Below are 18562 nucleotides of genomic sequence, written 5' to 3' on the forward strand. Positions count from 1 at the left end.
ATCAAAAAGGCTGTATTAATGAATTATTTGGGTAGGGGAAGAGATTTTTAAAAATATGAAAAGTATTTTGCATTATTCCTCCTAAAAAATTACTAATTTGCTTGTAGTGTAGTATTTTTATGTTGACTCTTACATGGTTATAAGTTATCAAGTGTGTCAGTTTTATGTATATGGAGGAAATCTTAATTATTGCCACTTAAAGTATTATTACCAGGAAGTTATAAATGTAACAAAATATTTTATAGTGTGCTCAAGAGATCCTTGCTGTGAGTATTAAAAAAGATGTTGCTTTCAGGTCTCTGTCCGAAGCTATGTCAGTGGAAAAAATTGCTGCAATCAAAGCCAAAATTATGGCTAAGAAAAGATCTACCATTAAGACTGACTTAGATGATGATATAACTGCCCTGAAACAGAGGAGTTTTGTGGACGCTGAAGTAGATGTGACCCGAGATATTGTCAGCAGAGAAAGAGTGTGGCGGACGCGAACAACTATTTTACAGAGCACAGGAAAGGTAATTAAAATATTTTACTTCTTATTTGTTAGTGTCTGTGTGTGTTTCAACTACAGTTGATTTTAAAGTTGGTTAAAATTTCCTGTGAGGAGGAAGTTTCAGATTTGTATCTAAGAGAGCAGTAATCATTTAGCTTTCTAACTGACCTGTTTACCAGTCCATGCTAGTGTATGTTTGGTGATTGCTCACCAGAGAAGCTGATGAAAAAGTCTGAGTCAAAGTGCGAGTCCCTTCCTTTCCACCTTGTTTGTAAATCCAGAGAGATTTACAGTTTTCTTATTGGTGAGATTTTTTGCTTAAACCTAATGAACAGGGACTGTTGATGGTAAGCTCTCTGGTCATTAATACCAATATTAATTTTTTTCCTCACAAAGTAGAGAACTTAATGAAAATGGCCCAACAAACATTTATTGGGTGTGTTTGATACATTCTCTTCTGTTGGGTGGTTGTGGCAGTGTTTGCTTGTTCCTCATTAATGGAGTTGTGTTGGGCTGCAGGATGGTGGGTTTTCTTCATTTCCTTTCCCCTTTTTCCTCCTCTCTCCTGTCTTCTCTCGTTTGCTTTCGCGATTATAAACAACTGCATTAAAAAAATCCTTGTACATAACACCTTCATGCATTTATGACTACATAGCAGAGGGATTAATTCCTGGAAGCCAATTGCTGGTTAAAGGAGACATGTACTTTAAATTTTGAAAGATAAGAAGTTGAAAGATACTGGATATTCAGTATCTTAATAGATCTCCAAAAAGGTTGAATCATTTCTGTTTCACTTACCTATTTTCACCTCTCTTTTCCTCCCACACATCTGAATTTTCTCTTAAATGTTAATTCTTCACTGAGACACAGTTCACAGTGATGATTTGGTGAGAAGATTTTTTAGAAGTTGTGAGAGTATTGAAGAAAGTGAACTTCATCATTGGTCTAGGCGGACTCATTTTGTTTGCACATTTTTTTGGATTCTGGCCCTAAGTTTACTGTGCTGTTTTAGTAGAATAGCTACTGGAAAAGAATATATAAAGGGAAGAATTTTTTTCTCTTGTACTTTGACTTGTTTTGTAGAGCAGTATAACCTCAAATTGGAGAAGGAAATGGCAACCCACTCCAGTATTCTTGCCTGGGAAATCCCTTGGATGGAGGAGCCTGGTGGCCTACAGTCCATGGGGTTGCAAAGAGTTGGACACAGCTTAGCGAATTCACTTTCACTTTCAAAACCTGATATGCAGATGACACCACCCTTATGGCAGAGAGTGAAGAGGATCTAAAATGCCTCTAGATGAAAGTGAAAGAGGAGAGTGAAAAAGTTGGCTTAAAGCTTAACATTCAGAAAACTAAGATCATGGCATCTGGTCCCATCACCTCATGGGAAATAGATGGGGAGACAGTGGAAACAGTGTCAGACTTTATTTTTTTGTGCTCCAAAATCAGTGCAGATGGTGACTGCAGTCATGAAATTAAAAGACGCTTACTCCTTGGAAGGAAAGTTATGACCAACCTAGATAGCATATTAAAAAGCAAAGACATTACTTTGCCAACAAAGGTCCATCTGGTCACGGCTATGGTTTTTCCAGTGGTCATGTATGGATGTGAGAGTTGGACTGTGAAGAAAGCTGAGCACCAAGAAACTGATGCTTTTGAACTATGGTGTTGGAGAAGACTCTTGAGAGTCCCTTGGACTGCAAGGAGATCCAACCAGTTCATCCTAAAGGAGATCAGTCCTGGGTGTTCATTGGAAGGACTGATGCTGAAGCTGAAACTCCAGTACTTTGGCCACCTCATGCGAAGAGTTGACTCATTGGAAAAGACCCTGATGCTGGGAGGGATTGGGGGCAGGAGGAGAAGGGGACGACAGAGGATGAGATGGCTGGATGGCATCAGCAGCTCAATGGGCGTGAGTTTGAGTGAACTCCAGGAGTTGGTGATGGACAGGGAGGCCTGGCGTGCTGCGATTCATGGGGTCGCAAAGAGTCGGACACGACTGAGCGACTGAACTGAACTGATGTCAAGATTAAGAATCATTCTCCAGAGCTTAGAATTAGAAAGGAATCTGAGAACATGAATAAACCTTAAGTTTTGTGTTTAAGTGATCTGTTGATGAAAGAAAGTGAAAGTGAAAGTCACTCAGTCGTGTCTGACTCTTTGCGACCCCATGGGCTGTATGGTCCATGGAATTCTCCAGGCCAGAATACTGGAGTGGGTGGCCTTTCCCTTCTCCAGGGGATCTTTCCAACCCAGGGATTGAACCCGGGTTTCCCACATTTCAGGCGGATTCTTTACCAGCTGAGCCACCAGGGAAGCCCAAGAATCAAACTGTTGTCTCCTGCATTGCAGGTGGATTCTTTACCCACTGAGCTACGAGGGAAGCCCTCATAGATAGATCTGTTAATACTCATTTTTAATGCCTAGGGTGGCTAATAGTTAAGTATTATTACTTATATTGTTCTACCAGTATTCTTTGTAATTTTTGAAATGAATAAATTTCTTTGAGCTCTAGGTGGCAGGAGTGTACCACCATTTCAAAACTTAAGTGTTGTAGTAGAATTCAGCGTTGTTGGCACCAATGTGTAATTTAAAAATAAGTTAGCATTAGAAGAACTGTTTTTTAGCTAGGTTTGCTTCTGTGAGTATTAATGCTTTTAAAATCAAAATGACGATTTTGACTGGTAGTCCCTCTGTATACTGTTTCCATCTGACAAACTCTTAAAAAAAAAAAAAACTTTTAGTTGCTTATTGCCCTGAAAGGCCCTATGATTTTAAACAGATCTTCATTATTACCATATATCAGGGTTTCCTTATTTGCTGTTTCTTGAGCAAAAGCTGTCTTTTCAAAATTCTATTGTAAGCACCTCACAAAAAAACAGTCTAATTTTATAATACTGTTTAAGACATACTTTTAAATTTACACACACTAATATATAGTCATTGTTGAAAAATTGATAAAAGATTACTAAAAGGAAGGTATAATAATCACTTGTAATTCCACCACATAAAAATAGCTAGTAACATTTTAATTTTTTCCTAGAGTTTGAGTCTCTCATGAAATGTTTTATTTTTAAAATAGTGAAATTTGCTTTTCATGTTTTCAGCTATTTTCTTAATAGGATTAAGATTTTATTTGCATTTGTCACTGTGTTTACCTTCGCCCTGCTGGTGCAAAAGAAGTGGTTAGTTAACTGCTGGCATCTTGGCGTGAATTAAAGCATTGACACCAATCTTTGCTAGTAGCCATTTCGTTCTTCACCACTAATGATGTCCTTGATAAAATTTAAAAAATTCACTAATTTTATTAAATCTTAACCTTTAAGTATATTCTTATCAGTATTTTCTGTGATGAAATCAGAACATACAAAGCAGAACACACAGAGCACTTCTGCATACCAAAATACGATGACGGTCTCCGTGAAAAGCACACTTGCATTTGACATTTTTGGAAAATGAGGGAGGAGAGGCTGTTGCTTCAAGAAATGGAACTGACACTTTTTTTGTCAATTAAAAGAAAGTCAGAATTTGGGAGGTTTCTTTTTGCTACTGAGGCCATAGCAGTTTCCCAAGTTGAACATAGTGTCATACTTTCTTGTCATTAACATTTTGTGCATTTTGGAAAATAGTTTTTCATAAAAACAAGTTATTTTTACTTGGAATACCTTTTCCCCTCATTTTTGAAGGAATTAATATTTTTAAAATATTTCAATTCAGATCTCTAATTTGAAAAATATTATAACCTATATAAACAAAGTCTCTTTGGGGTGTGCCATAATTTTTAAGAGTAAGTGGTTGTGAGATGTATGTTTGTTGTCCTAAAGAATTATAGGAACTAGTAAGGACTATTACTATGGCAGTGGTTAAAGTTATGTTTCGGGCTGTCTCTCCTCTCGTATCCATGTTTATTTGTGTAAGGTTTATGTAACGTCCACCAGCAGGCACATGGGAGCACTGTCTGGGGTTGCCTTGGTCCTGGCCTTGACAAAGGTTATATTCTTCAACAGGAGACAGAATGTTGCTTAAAATGGTAAGTGATTAACAGGCAGAGTTAGAAGAGCACCAAGGGAACTGAGGGAGCATCTTGGGTGAAAGAAGAATATTTCATGAAGGAGTGGTCAGATTTGTCAGCTTTGTTCAGTGTTGCTAAGGTTGTTCATGTATAAGTTGTTATGTTTTTAAAAATCTTTCCAACTTTTCACAGCTTTGAAAAGTGCACATTGACTCCTAACAAACAGTATCTTGGAACTTTCAACATCTCTTATAAAGTGTAGCAGTCTGAAATTACCATGGAGTTTATCAAGAAGAGACTTTAATAGTTGATTTCTTTCAGAAGAATTAATTTCTTCTAGAACTAAGAAGCCCCCTTGACAACAAATGTGCTCTACTTTTATTGTTTTTAAATGTTACCTTGTTTCCTGCTTACATTTTTTGAATAAATGGAGAATATGGATGAATTTATAGCCAGTTATGTACTTTAAGTAAAATGAAAATAAGTGAATAACATTGGGTTTATAATAATTGGTCTTCGGATGAATTTCCTAGTAGTAGTTGATTTTTACTTTTGTGTGTAGTAATCATGCTTCGTTATGATGTAGTAAGGGAAGAATTAATAGAGAAAACTGAATCTGAAATTGTTTACTAGGTAAACTTATTGTCTTTGAATATTTAATTTTAAGTGGACTCAATAATTGAAATCCATTTCTGTTGCAGAATTTTTCCAAGAATATTTTTGCAATTCTTCAGTCGGTAAAGGCCAGAGAAGAAGGGCGTGCACCCGAACAGCGACCGGCCCCAAATGCAGCGCCTGTTGTAAGAACATTTTGTTGCTTCTGTAGTAGTTTTACTAAAAGTGATTATTCAGTGTTGTAATATTGAAAACATCTTTAAATATTTGTCTGCTTATTTATTATACAATTGAGACATACAAAATTATATTTTTTCAGGTATACAGCACAATGATTTGACATTTATATATATTGCAAATTGACCAGAACCAGAAGTCTAGTAACCATGTGTTACCATACAGAGTTATTGCAATATTATTGGCTGTATTCCCCATGCTGTATATTGCATCCTTGTGACTTAATTATTTTATACTTGGAAGTTTGTACCTCTTAATCCCTTTTACTTGTTTTGTTTCAACTCCTCCCAACCCCTGTAATGACCACAAGTTTGTTCTGCATCTTTCTGTGAGTCTGTTTCTGTTTTGTTTGGTTTGTTGATTTGTTTTCTTTTTTTAGATTCCACATATAAATGAAATCTATGAAGCCAGTTTCATAAGATTCAGCAAAGGAAAAATAACATGCAAATAAAACCTTTTTCATTTTATAATTTCTATAAGTATGTCAAAATTTGGTAAAGTACTAATACAGTCTTTACAAGAGTAAGTAGGTTTATTTGTTCATGAAATTCTTGGTGTTTAACCTTTTAGAGGTGGTAAATTTTTGCTAGCATTTAGATAAACACTTCAGGTGACTTGCTGGTCAGTTTTGTTTTTGTTTTAAATTGGAGGATAATTGCAGTATTGTGGTTTTTGACATACATCGACATGAGTCAGCCACAGGTGCACATTTTTAAGTGCCTCTTATTTGTCAGGCAGCGTGCTGACAGAGATATAAGATGTATGAGAGTGAAAAGCTTCCTTTGCACTTGCAGTCTAGTGGGACATACAGATAAATAAAAAAGGCAGTGATAGGTGCTGTTATGGCAAAACAGAATGTTTATAATTATGAATGGGTGGACTTGTTGAATAGCAATTGGTAGGAAACTTACATCAACTCCTAAAACAGTTCAGCTGTTATCTTTGTGACTGCATATTCTCTGTATTCTCATAATCATTAAACTACTTGAAAATTTTAATGTTTGGCATTTGACCGTGGGAGTGTATACCTAGTGGCAGCCTTGAATGAATATCTTTTATTTGGAATAATAACTGGGGTAGCATCCTATTGTAACAAAATGAAGCATGTTTCAGTCTTCACAAATACCATGAATTTCCCAAGCAATTTTGGGAATATTCTTTAAATATACTTTTTTAGTTTATCACAGACTTTTATAGAAAGTATCTGTGAATTAATTATACGTTAGATTGGCAAGTTTTTCTGAGTGTTTTAAAAAAACAGCTTTGTTAACTTCAGCTTTACACTGTACATTGATAAATGGGTTTATTGTCATTATTTAATATAAGGATTAATAATTTGAGAATAATTCAGTTAAAAGACTCCATCATGTCAGTTGAATATAAGGTTTGAATTAAAAGTTTATTTTTTGGGTTAAAGAAAAGTAATTCATGATTGGAGTGAGTTTATTAATTTTTAAAGAAATTTAATTATAATGAAATTAGTAAGTACACCCATTTTGTTTCTGCAGTTTCTGAGAATTTTGTTTTTTGCCTTGGTGCACGCTCACTTGGTGGTCTTTACCTCCTCCCTAGTTGAGATGGTTTTCTAGCTGTAAACAGTATCTTGAAAATCAGCTTCAGACGATTCCCAAGTTTTGTCTACTTCTTGTTTTGGTCTTATTGGCCAAAGTATTAAGAGGAAAGCTTAGAAAACAATAGCTTTATTGTGGTTTTTATTATAAGTATTAAGTAACAGTTTAGACAATATTGACATATAACTTAATGATGTTTTTCTGCAGGATCCCACATTGCGTACCAAACAGCCTATCCCAGCTGCTTACAACAGATATGACCAGGAAAGATTCAAAGGAAAAGAAGGCAAGTTACTTGATCTTTCTCTTCCTCTTGCCGTGGTTGTGCTGAACCTGAGAGGCAGCGTGACCTCACGTGCGGAAGCAGGAGTTGGCTAATGTCTGCAGGCCAAGTCTGTGCCACCATGTGTTTTTCTGAATTAAGTTTTGTTGGAACACAGCCACGCTCATTCATTTTTGTGTTACCCATGTCTCCTCTAGCACTGTGACGGCAGTGTTGAATTGTGACAGAGATCGTGAGGCCTGCAAAGCCTAAAAATACTGTCCGGCATTTTACAGAAAAGTTTTGATGTTACTTTAACAATAGTCTGTCTCAGTTTCCTTCTGTGTGTCATTATGATACTAACAGTAGTAGTAGTCCCTATCTTTTCAGGGTATTGTGGGGATTAAACTAGTTAATAAAGTCCCCAGAATAGTGACTGGTGTGTATAGTAAGCTACCTATTGTTAGCCTTAATTCTGTTTCTCAGAAGTTTGTTTTAGGGTGGAAACACTACATACCAAATCATATTTCCCCAGTTGTAAAGGTGTGCATTGAGGACTTGGACACATAGACTGGAGTAGCCACGTGAGGACTGACTTTGTGATGGCTCCCTGGCTCATTCAGCAGTGAGCCGTTTCCACATCCACGAGGTGCTTAGTGAGGGTGTGACTGATGTCTTGGACTCTTCATTGATCTCATTCATGGAAAAATGAGATAGAAGCAACTGTAAGGGTAGCATTTATGATTTCTTCCCTGCATACTCTGAAATCCCCATGAGTTTATTAAAGAGCTTGTTGCCTTGATGCAGTGAATTTTGTGTGCTTGTTTTATTGGCTGGATAAAAGTATGTACTGAACACATGGCGTAGAAAGTACGGTAGTTCGTCCTTTTATCCAGTTTTTCTCTTGGAATGACTTTTGTCAAGTAGGGGTTGGCAGGTTACAGCCTATAGACCAAGTCTGAGCCTCCTGGGGCAGAATCAGGCTATACTCATTTGATTACTTATGTTGTTCACCCTGCCTTTGCACTCCAACTGCAGAATTCGGGAGTTGTGACAGAGACTGTGGTTTGCAGTGTGTACAGTATTTACCTCTCTGACCTGTCACAGAAAGGTATACCGAGACTCTGTTCTGGAGTGCCTGTCGATATTTACAGTGTTGCTTTTCTACGATTTACATAACATGTACTGATGATTGTTACTTTGGAACACAGCTTTTTATGTTAGAGAGTTCATATTAGGACTAAATAATGGGGATTATAAAATATTTTATATTTTATTCAGTCTAGCTTTTTACATTTCCAACCAGCTGTATGGCTTGAACACAGTTGTAGAGACAGTCCTAACCACCTTCTGTACGTTGGGCCCATTGGTGTGTATTGTTTGCATCTTTGAGACTGGTATCCCTTTGAGAGTTTTCATCTTCACAAGTATGTCATTTAACTGTATATGTGGTAGATTCAGGGCTTTGTTATTCTGTTGAGCTATCAGATGTAATGTAGATTATTACTTTAGATTTGCTATTTATAATAAAATATATAAAATCTAATGGTAGCCTCACTTTGTTTACAGAAACGGAAGGTTTCAAAATTGACACTATGGGCACCTACCATGGGATGACTCTCAAGTCTGTGACGGTAAGTCACTCTGACTGCAGAGGTTCTTTTGTTCCAGTCATTTTATGTGAGTAGCAGATGTTGAAAGGAAGTCTGTGTTCTCTAGTATTTTCTGTTTCAGACATTTATCTTTAATGACCCGTTGTGCTGACAGAGCTGAGGGGTCTTATTTGATTCATGGGTGTCTTTTCTTTTTTTTGGCTGAGTATGTTTAAATGAAAGTTGTTTTGATTAACTTGCAAGTAGATTGGATGCTACTTGGTTGGAGATTTTAAAGTTAGTGATGAGATACGAGGTTCCATTTGGGAGAGTTCTTTGCCATAATATCTCACGTCCTTAAAATGTAATGTTTTACGCTCTGAAAAGACAGATTGTAGTAGTTCATGTCATGCTACAAATTGCTTACTTGACACAACTGAATACCTAATATCTGTGATTATAAGCCTTTGGCTCACTTTTAACTAACTTGTCTTTTTTATTTTTTAGCCTCCTAAAGATCATTCTTTCTAGATGATCTGACCAAACCCTGTTTTTAAAAAAAAATAAGTTTCAGTTGTACAGGGTTGTAATTTAACATCTGTGTACACTACTGAGTGATCGCCACAAGTCTAATTACCACACAGCTGACCCCCTCACCCATGTCTCTCACCTCCCAACTACCTATATTTCTGGTAACCACTCATGGTTAATGCAGTAATCTTTGTGAGTTTTTCTTGAGTGTTTTCATTTGTTTTTTTTTTTTTTTAGTTTCTGCGTATGAGTGCAATCACATGGTATTTGTCTTTATCTCTGTTTTGCTAACACACTTATTTTTAAATTGTCATCAGATTTGAGTTTATATTATTGAAACTGTATGAGGACTCCTTATTCACTCAACAAGTGCTTATTGAGCACTTGTGTCAGGCGTTGCTCTGGTTGCTAGGGTTGTTGTTGTGAATAAACCAGATAGGACTCTCTAGACAGAGGGGTCAGAGAGGCCTCTCTGAGAAGGTGACAGCTGAGCAGAGACTTGGTGACGAGCGTTGTGTGAAAGACGTGCGGGGTCAGGACTTGAGGCCCCATACGCCGCAGTGTGCAGGCCAGGTCACTGGAGTTGAGTGGGTGAGGGGAAGGTGATAAAAGGCTAAGTAAACCATTTTATGAGATCTACTTAGTTCTTCTTGACTTCAAAAGGTAACTCATAGCTGTAAGATTTAACTTAAATTCTCAAAGATTTATTTATTGACATTTATTTGGGGGCAGAACTTGCCTATTGGCCATTCCCCAAGTGAATTATAGAACTGACGCTGTTATATAGCCATCAAAGTAAGTTTTTTGTGGTTATTGTTGTCACTATTGGTTTTACTTTTGTCTCATCTGAAATGCCGTGAAATAGATTTCATAATTGAGCTTCTATGCGAGTAGTAAAATCTGCGATAGTTTTTAATAGATGCTTTTTGCAGAACCGTTTTTCTAAAATCCAAGGACAGCTTCTTAATTAAACAGGGTGAGAATGATGAGGCTGTACTTCTTACCAGAGTCTTTGTTCCTAAATATACTTGTAAGAGGCAAATTTAAACAGTTCTATGGCTTGTGATTTTACAGAACTGATCACAGAAACACAGTGTGTAGGAATACAGGAGAAAGACTAAACATGGTTAAATTGCTAGTACTTTTAATGTTTTAATGCCAGGTTTGAATCTCTGTCCTGTTTGTGACCTGATTCATTTTAGCATTGTTAGAGAGTAATACACTGAGAACTTTGAATCTAAAAGCTTTGAAATTACTCTGATAATTGTTTCTTTTTAGTTGAACCTCTAACTTATCCTTTCAATGTAATTTTTCTCTTTTTTTTTTTTAATTATTACCTGTTTGTGAGCTTGTGAGTTTCACCAACTTTCTACCTTATTCTCCAATTAAGAAAGTTTCTCTTGTGAGATCCATGCAAACATACAAAGCAGTTAAGGGTATGTTAAAGGCTTTGTTGTACAGATATGACTTCCTTACTAATTTATGTGCAGCTTATTTTTGATACCCTTGTTCTTCAGGGTTTTGAAATGCCTCATTGATATACATAGTTATTAAGGTTAGTTTCAGTCTACATTAGGATTGATCTGCATATCTTTTAAGTTCAAGACACTAGAGTTCTCTTAGATTTTAGACTAAACTACTAAGTCGACTTATGCAAACTAGAGAATTTTTGTGCAGATGAGTTTTACCCTACACGTATTATACAGAAGGAATTTGTGGGGTTTTCTTTCTTTTTTCTTTTTCCTCTACATCTTTTTTTGGCTGCAAAAAGGACTGTGATGCTTGAAGGATCTTAATTCCCTGACTAGGGATTGAACTCATGCCCCCAGAAGCGGAAGCATGGAGCTGTAATCACTGGACTGCTGGGGAATTTGCAAGCATATGTGTTTTGATAATATTTCATAAGAATCATAAGTTATTGAAATCTATAGAAATAAAGGCCCAGGCAGTGCATTTTGTAACGTTTCATGAAGATAATTTATCGAAGTTTACTATAGAAACAGAAGCCCAGGCATCTTTAAAGTCACACGTTTGTGTAGTTGGGCCTCTGGTTAGCTTTTGAATTGTGCCAAGAAATGCAGGGGCACAGGACCTTTATGTTGAAGAGAAGCTGGGGTCTTTCCTGGTTGGGAGACTTCATCCACGAGCATCACTGCGTTCTCTAAGGTTTAAGAAATATTGGATTAAACATATTTTGTGGTACAGGAATCTCATCATTTTTGATTTATAAGTATCTTAATTGAAAGACAAGAGTGTGGACTCTTTGCTGGGCTTGTTTACCCCCCAGGTTGGCCCCTTTCTCCCTCCTGTTGAGACCGCTGCAGAGAATTCCATGCAGAGTTGCATGGAATCAGTTTAATTGAAGCAGTCTTAGGAGTTGTGGTTTGAGAGTAGGAACCGTTTGCTATGGAGGACATCAGAGTATATTTTCATGTATTTCTTTAATGAAAGGGGCCTTTTTAAACTAAAAAAAGGTCATAAGAAAATGCTTTTCATTGTATGGTAAATAAGAGGTGGCGATGAAGACCTTTTTTTGTTGGGTGGTAGCAGCAGCAGCAGCAAACCTATGGTTCCACTGGAGAGGGAATAAGAAGATGTGGAAATCTTTCATCGAGAACCACTTTAACCTCCCCATCTAGCTTGTTTATGTGAAAGGGCCACATATCCTAGCCCCTGTTCTTACTGAATATCATTGATTCCTTTTGCTGTTTTTATTTTTGAGGAAACCTTTTGCACTCTGAAATCATACAGATCAAAAGTTTTCATTTCAGGTTGTTATTTGAAGCCACTCCAACACTCATCATAGTTGTTATGATCTCTTTTTTTGGGAAATCATTTTCCTGATAGTAAACTTGGGTGGATTTCTAGTATCTGTGCGAGAGGTCTAATAACATCACCATCAATTTTCACTTTTCAGAAGGATCCAGAATCGCAGTTTCCACAAAGTTACATTCTTAAGCAGGAGCGCACATAGCAGCTGCCTCACTCCGTGTTGTGTGAGGCTTCCTTCGATCTCAGTGGTTGTCAGCTTGCTCATCTGGGCTCGGATTGTCCTAGTGCCGGGGCTGCTGTGGGGTTGGGGCCGGAGCCGCTCTGGGGTTGGGGCCGGAGCCCGGGCCAGTGGGAGGTGGAGACAGCTGATGAAGACTTGGGACGTGGGACTGTCCTCCCTCCACTCTCCCTTCAGCAGATATTTGCTGCGTGCTTGTGTGCTGGGCTGGGTGCTGGCGCGTCACCCGTGAGCACAGCCAGACCTGTGCCCGTAGCCTGTTTGAAAATGGGCTGTTGGAGAGCACATGGCTCTCGTGCAGTTACGACTGTGCCAGGTGTGTGCAAACCCGTCGTGCCATGAAAATCTAAAATCGGAGGATTTCTCTGGGAGTCAGAACACTTCACTGAGGGGGTAGCTGTTGGAGTAAGGTCCAGAGTTTGAGCAGGAGCTGACATAAAGGTTGCAGAAGAGCACATTTTTACAGGAGGAACCGGAAGGCAGGAAGGAGCAATGCCCAGGTGGGGAGGACGTGTCACTTTGAAAGGTTGGAAAGAAGACGGGTTACTGTGTGGGTTTGAAGGGTGCCTCTAGGAAAGTGCTTGCCAGGGCCTCTGGGTGCATTTCTGGGGGCCTTCACTGTGGCCCCACATGAATTTTATTTTACTCACCAACACTTGAAAGATCGGAGTCTGTCACGTAAACAGTTTGGATTTCCAGCCTCTTGACAAGCTTCCGGGCCCACGCTGGCTGTCCAGCATGACAGCCCCATGTCCACCCGAGCAGTTCACTTTCTCCACCTGCTGCATGTTCTCTGGGTTGCTCCAAGCCTCAGTACTCTGGTCTTTTATGTCACCTTCTTCACTTCTGTACACCATTTAGGTTCTATTGGCCTTTGAGTTTGAAATCCCTGCTCTAAATAAAGGCAGTGCTTGCTTGCCAAAGAGAAGTCAGTCAGTTGGAAACACAAATTTAAAGCTTTGAAGTCAGTCCTGGCTTTGAATCTCAGCTCTTCCATTCATTCTGCCACTAATTAAGTTGAGAAGGTTATATAACCTTTTTGCCAGAGGTCTTGTTTTTATAACAAGGATAGTAGAGTTTGCATAGTATTATTGGTGAGTGAGTAAAGTACCTAGCACAGAAAGGACTCAATAGATAAATGATGGCTACTTTTATTATGAATTTATAATTTTATGTATAATCTCAGTTTGTTGTATGTGTAAATGTAGGAACTCTGCTTTCAGTGATGAACTTAATATTACATGTTTAATAATACAATTTTCATTCAAAGCTATGAAGACTAGTTTATTTAAATATTATGAGAACCCTTTTCTTCTCCAGTAACTAGAATATTTTTTTTAACTGTAGTTGTGTAGTTTTTTTTTTTTAGCTGTGTGTTTTTATAAGCTCTTTATTCTTTGAGATAAAATCACAACAAAGATGTTATCATATTGAGTGTGTGACAGCTTAGCTAGTTAGGCTTTTCCGTTTACCTGCTAGGGCTCATTTATAGGAAAAGGCTTAATTTAGAGATTTAAACTCTTTATTTTGATCCAAAAAGTATATAAAGTGTTGAGATTTTAATATATGGTCACAGAATTGTAAGTAAGAATTATTACTTTTATAATTTTCTGCATTCTGTATTTAGATTGGCATGTTTTTGCTTGAGAACATTACACTTGAAATAATTTTCAGAGCATGTAGACTCTCTTGATATTTTGGGGAATGGGAGGGGCACTCTATCTTTTGTCAGCCTGAGCAACATAAAGGTGTACCCCTAAATAAAACAGAGCGTTGTATGTTTTCTGTCAGTCACTCGTTACGTCTTAAGCTTTTGAAAGTCAGTTGTATACTTTACCTGTTACATGAAGTAAATACTTAATTTTTAACATATTAATATTTTGTGCATATTTTATTTTTTTATTATATCTGCATTTTCATAGACTTTTCTGAGATTTCACCACTGAATTGAGTGTTTGCTTTGTACTCTTAGCTTCACTTATATCCCTCTTATAGTAGTTTTCCCCAAGTGATTTTTTCCATATTGGTTTTTAAAAATTCTTTTATAATGTGCTTATTATAGATTTGGGGCATACCTTTGATACAAGGGAGACTGAGGAGAGCACCTTCTATTTTGATTTCTTTGCCTCTTTGCTGCAACAGATTAGGTATTGATTTTTTCATCTGAAAAGTGGGATTATGATAACCTCCCTTGAGGTCTTCAGGGTTTTAAATGTGCACAGATGTACCTAGTTTAGCATTGTTCTTTCAGTGCTGTTTGTAGCACTGAATTAATTGTAGTTATTGCAGGAATATTTATATTATAGGTATTTTATAAACTTTCTACACTGAATAATGCAGCACCCCCAACCCCTTTTTTTAAATTAGTTGGGCAGTATGTAGAGTGAATACTTCTTTGGGTGGGTATTCATTTCCTAACACTGATACCTTCTTAAAGGTATTAAAATCTCGTTTTACCTTAATATTTCTTTAACAGAATCAGCATGTTGATGCTGGTACACATAGAAAAAACAAACAATAGTACAAATCATGTTAATAAGTGTTAGGGAATTTTAATGCTTATAAAGTAAAAGGTTATTTTCATGATATTGCTCTTTTATAATGTTGCTTTCAATTTATGTATCTTGTTAACACTATTGAAAATCCATTGCACAGTGGATAGTACTTTTGGCATAAGCCTAGATGGTTAAATGCCATTAATGTAGCTTTTCATTTCATTAAAGAGTAGTTATCAGTTTATCCGCAGTATCTTAAAATTTTAACATTGTCTATAACATACCTTTTAAATTTATTCAGCCAATGACCATATAGTTAATGCTATGATCGCACAGTTCCTGAGACCTATTTTGAAAGAAGTATAGACGAAGTTATTCTTGACATACATGCTAGAATTAATTTAGATAACCACTGTTTAATCTTTAATAGTAGTGTTAAGATCACTATGTTTCAGAGTGTTTTAATATTGTTTACTGTGAAAAGAGAAGAAAACAGAACCAGTTTGGAAATATGTTATTTTGTTAATAGAAGAATTTATGCTGTGAAAATTCAGTTTGATTATATAAGTTCTTTTTATTATAGTTCTATATGTAATGCTGCAGTTACTTATGACTCAGATATGCACAAAGGAAAACTTTATTTTTCCTTAAATTCAGTACTCTCTCTCGAACAACATACTACAGTATATAGTCTTTTATTCCAATTTCTATTTACCTTCATCACAGCAACTTTAATATTTTCAGTTTTAACAGAATTAGTATCAATATTGAACATATTTCACCACTTTTAAATTCTAACTTCTCAGTGTAGTTTTAGACTGACTGCTACTGTTCTTTAACTCAGACATGATTTTATTTTATATATTTTTCTTCATTAATTTGAGGAAAAAACATTAATTCAATATATAATTTCATGACATGATTTGAGTCAGTTCATTCATATGAAAAACACATAGTATATTAATAACTAGTGATTACTAATAACTAGTAATCGGGCATTTAGATATTCTCTTGATAGGTACTTTTCTGTTAGGCTGTTGTTGGCTGAGGTTTTGTTTGCCGTATCAATTTCTAGGTCTTCATAAATTGATTGAAATCTTCAGTGAATTTCCAATCTTTTATATAAATCCTACATTCAAGTTTTATTTTCCTAGTGTCTTAGTATTTTTCTCTTAAAACTCAATGGATTGTTAAATTATTCCTCACTGTCCCCTCTGTCCCACACTCTAACAACCTCATTTGGTCTTTAATTCTAAGTTTTGGTTTCTTTTCCAGGTCATTTTCTTGATGGATGTTTCTTTTAGTGTTGTTCTTCTTGTTTTTCCTGCTTCTCATGTTCCTCTGTGAGTGCTGTTCCCATGTTTATTTTAAATATCTGTGTCTAAAAAACTCTTAGTCTGGACAAATCTTACTGTTTAGAACTAAGCTTTTTATTTGAAATTTCAGAACGGTGCTTTACTGTGAATAAGCTGAAGACATACACATATGAAATGCTAAGGAATTAAATATTTTAACATTTTTAGTTTTGTTTTAATTGGAGACAACAGTCATACTGTAGAACTCAAGTAGTAGTATCGCTATTGAAATCATATTTTATGTTGTCATTGAAAAAGCATTTGTTGCTTAACATTTAGGTTTGTGCAGAAGTATATAAGACCAAACAAAATTATTTTGAAATCAAGTCAATTTAACATTTTTGACAAATTACTAGTTAAGCCAGGAAAGAGTTGATTTCAGTGTATTATCATCATTTATCAACAGTGAATTCTGGACACTATCACACTAATCATTTACCTCCCTTAATTTTGATGTTTTAGATGGTTTGATCTTCTTACAATGTCTTTTTGTCATTTCTCTCCTTTATGTGTATTGCCATTAATATCCTGGAATTCAACTCTGTATTTATTTTAATATACCGAGCTTGAGAATTAAAATTATGCAACTCTTTGACTTTTCAGAAAAGTTTTAACTTCAATTATGTGGAAAGATTTTAGTTTTCTTTATAAATCCCCGCAGCCCCAAATTTAGCTTCTGATATGATTAGACTATTATAATTTATCCTAAAAGGCAATACAGAATGCTTCGTTGTATCCTTAGGAATTGTTGGCTTTTAACATAGAGAGCTACATTTTAATTACCACTCATTCTTATGGTAAATTTGTGGATACACTATAATTCATCAATAACTTGAGTGTATGTTATCACATCTGCCCCCCTCCCCAAGTTACTTTAACAGGAAAAGTAAATGTTAAAAGCTAAACTATTTAAATACATTTATTTAGGGAACATTTTTTCTTTATCTGGATTAAATGTAATAGATATAATTGATTTGATACCTTGTAATAAAGTGATAGATATCAGTTTTGGGGAGACCTATGACACACATTTGGGGGCTTCCCTGGTGGTTCAGATGGTAAAGAGTCTGCCTGCAGTGTGGGAGACCCAGGTTCAATCCCTGGGTTGGGAAGATCCTTTGGAGAAGGAAATGGCTACCCACTCCAGTATTCTTCCCTAGAGAATTCCATGTACAGTGGAGCCTGATGGGCCACATTCCATAGGATTACAAATAGTTGGACACGACTGAGTGACTTTATGGCACACATTTGACTTATTTCTAAACTTCCTGAGTCCTCAGGAGTTTTGAAAAGTTCATATAATTTTTTTTAGAAGCGCTCAGCATCAGCGCCAAGGTCATAGGATAGTAGATTTTACAAAAACGTGCTTCCCCATGGCACATGGTAGTGTTACACTTACGATTTATATTGGAACCCTCTTTGTAGGTTACTCATGACCACCAGTCCCTGGTTATACAATCTGGTTCTGAGTACCTGAAGAATTTTCACCACTGTCTTTGTAGTAACAGATCAAAGCATAAATAACTGCTGGGGATGAGCAGCAGTGCAGAAGGTTATTCTCTCTGGCAGAGATCAGTCGTGTGGATCCCAGGTTGCCTTATAAGGTGGCCTTTCCTTAGTAGTTTGCCGTGGCCCAGAGCAAGGCTGAGAAACTGGGTAATATTAGTGTTTCATTGTCAAGCTTGTGAAACAGTAACATTTCAAATGCTAAATGCTGATTTATTAATTTCCAGTGAGGAAGGTAATTGCCAAGGACAGCGGGCACTCAGTTCCTCTCTCCAGCACTCACAGGTTCTCCCTCAGAGAAACTTCTTGGAAACCAGAGATAGTATTTGTGTTTCTTCAGTAAAGTCAGACCAAGTGCAAAGGCCAGGAGACCTTTAGCAGTGACTGTATCCCTCCCCACCGACCCCCCCCCCCACCTCCTTTTTTCTTAATTAGGAAAAATTTCAGATGTAAATATAATTAGAGAAAATAGTATATGATTTTTTAATCTGTCCATCACACAAATTCTGTGATTACTTTTTAATCAGTTCAACTGTTCCACCTCTCCCCCTTCTCCTGGACTATTGTGATGCAAAACCCAGACACTGACATTTTGTTCCTATGTACTTTGCACATCTTAGAAAAATGGTCTTTTTTAACCTTGCATTATTACATATAACAAAATAAATAGTAATGGTTGGTGTCATCTAATATCTAGTTCCAGCTTATTTGATTTTTCTGAAAAATCTTTTTGTAGTTTGTTTATTGGAAGTAGGATCCAAAGAACCACTAGTACTTACAGGAGTTGCATTTAGTTGATAAGAATCTTACATTTCTTTTATTCTGGGTTAGAAATTAATGATTTTTTTTTTTTTGGTGCCGTGGACCCATTTAGTAGACTGATGAA

At 36.5% G+C, this 18562-nt stretch overlaps 1 protein-coding gene across 1 annotated transcript in view; it reads left to right on the plus strand.

The window, feature by feature from the left end:
* CDC73 (cell division cycle 73) overlaps positions 1-18562 on the plus strand; it is a 102602-nt gene that overhangs the window by 15523 nt on the left and 68517 nt on the right. Inside the window, exons 7-10 of the mRNA XM_043484745.1 lie at positions 296-512; positions 5204-5302; positions 7133-7211; positions 8757-8821. Coding sequence (XP_043340680.1) covers positions 296-512; positions 5204-5302; positions 7133-7211; positions 8757-8821 — 460 coding nt within the window. The remainder of the gene's footprint in view (positions 1-295; positions 513-5203; positions 5303-7132; positions 7212-8756; positions 8822-18562) is intronic.

The sequence above is a fragment of the Cervus canadensis genome, chromosome 13 (genome assembly GCF_019320065.1).
Source record: "Cervus canadensis isolate Bull #8, Minnesota chromosome 13, ASM1932006v1, whole genome shotgun sequence".
Lineage (NCBI taxonomy): Eukaryota > Metazoa > Chordata > Mammalia > Artiodactyla > Cervidae > Cervus > Cervus canadensis.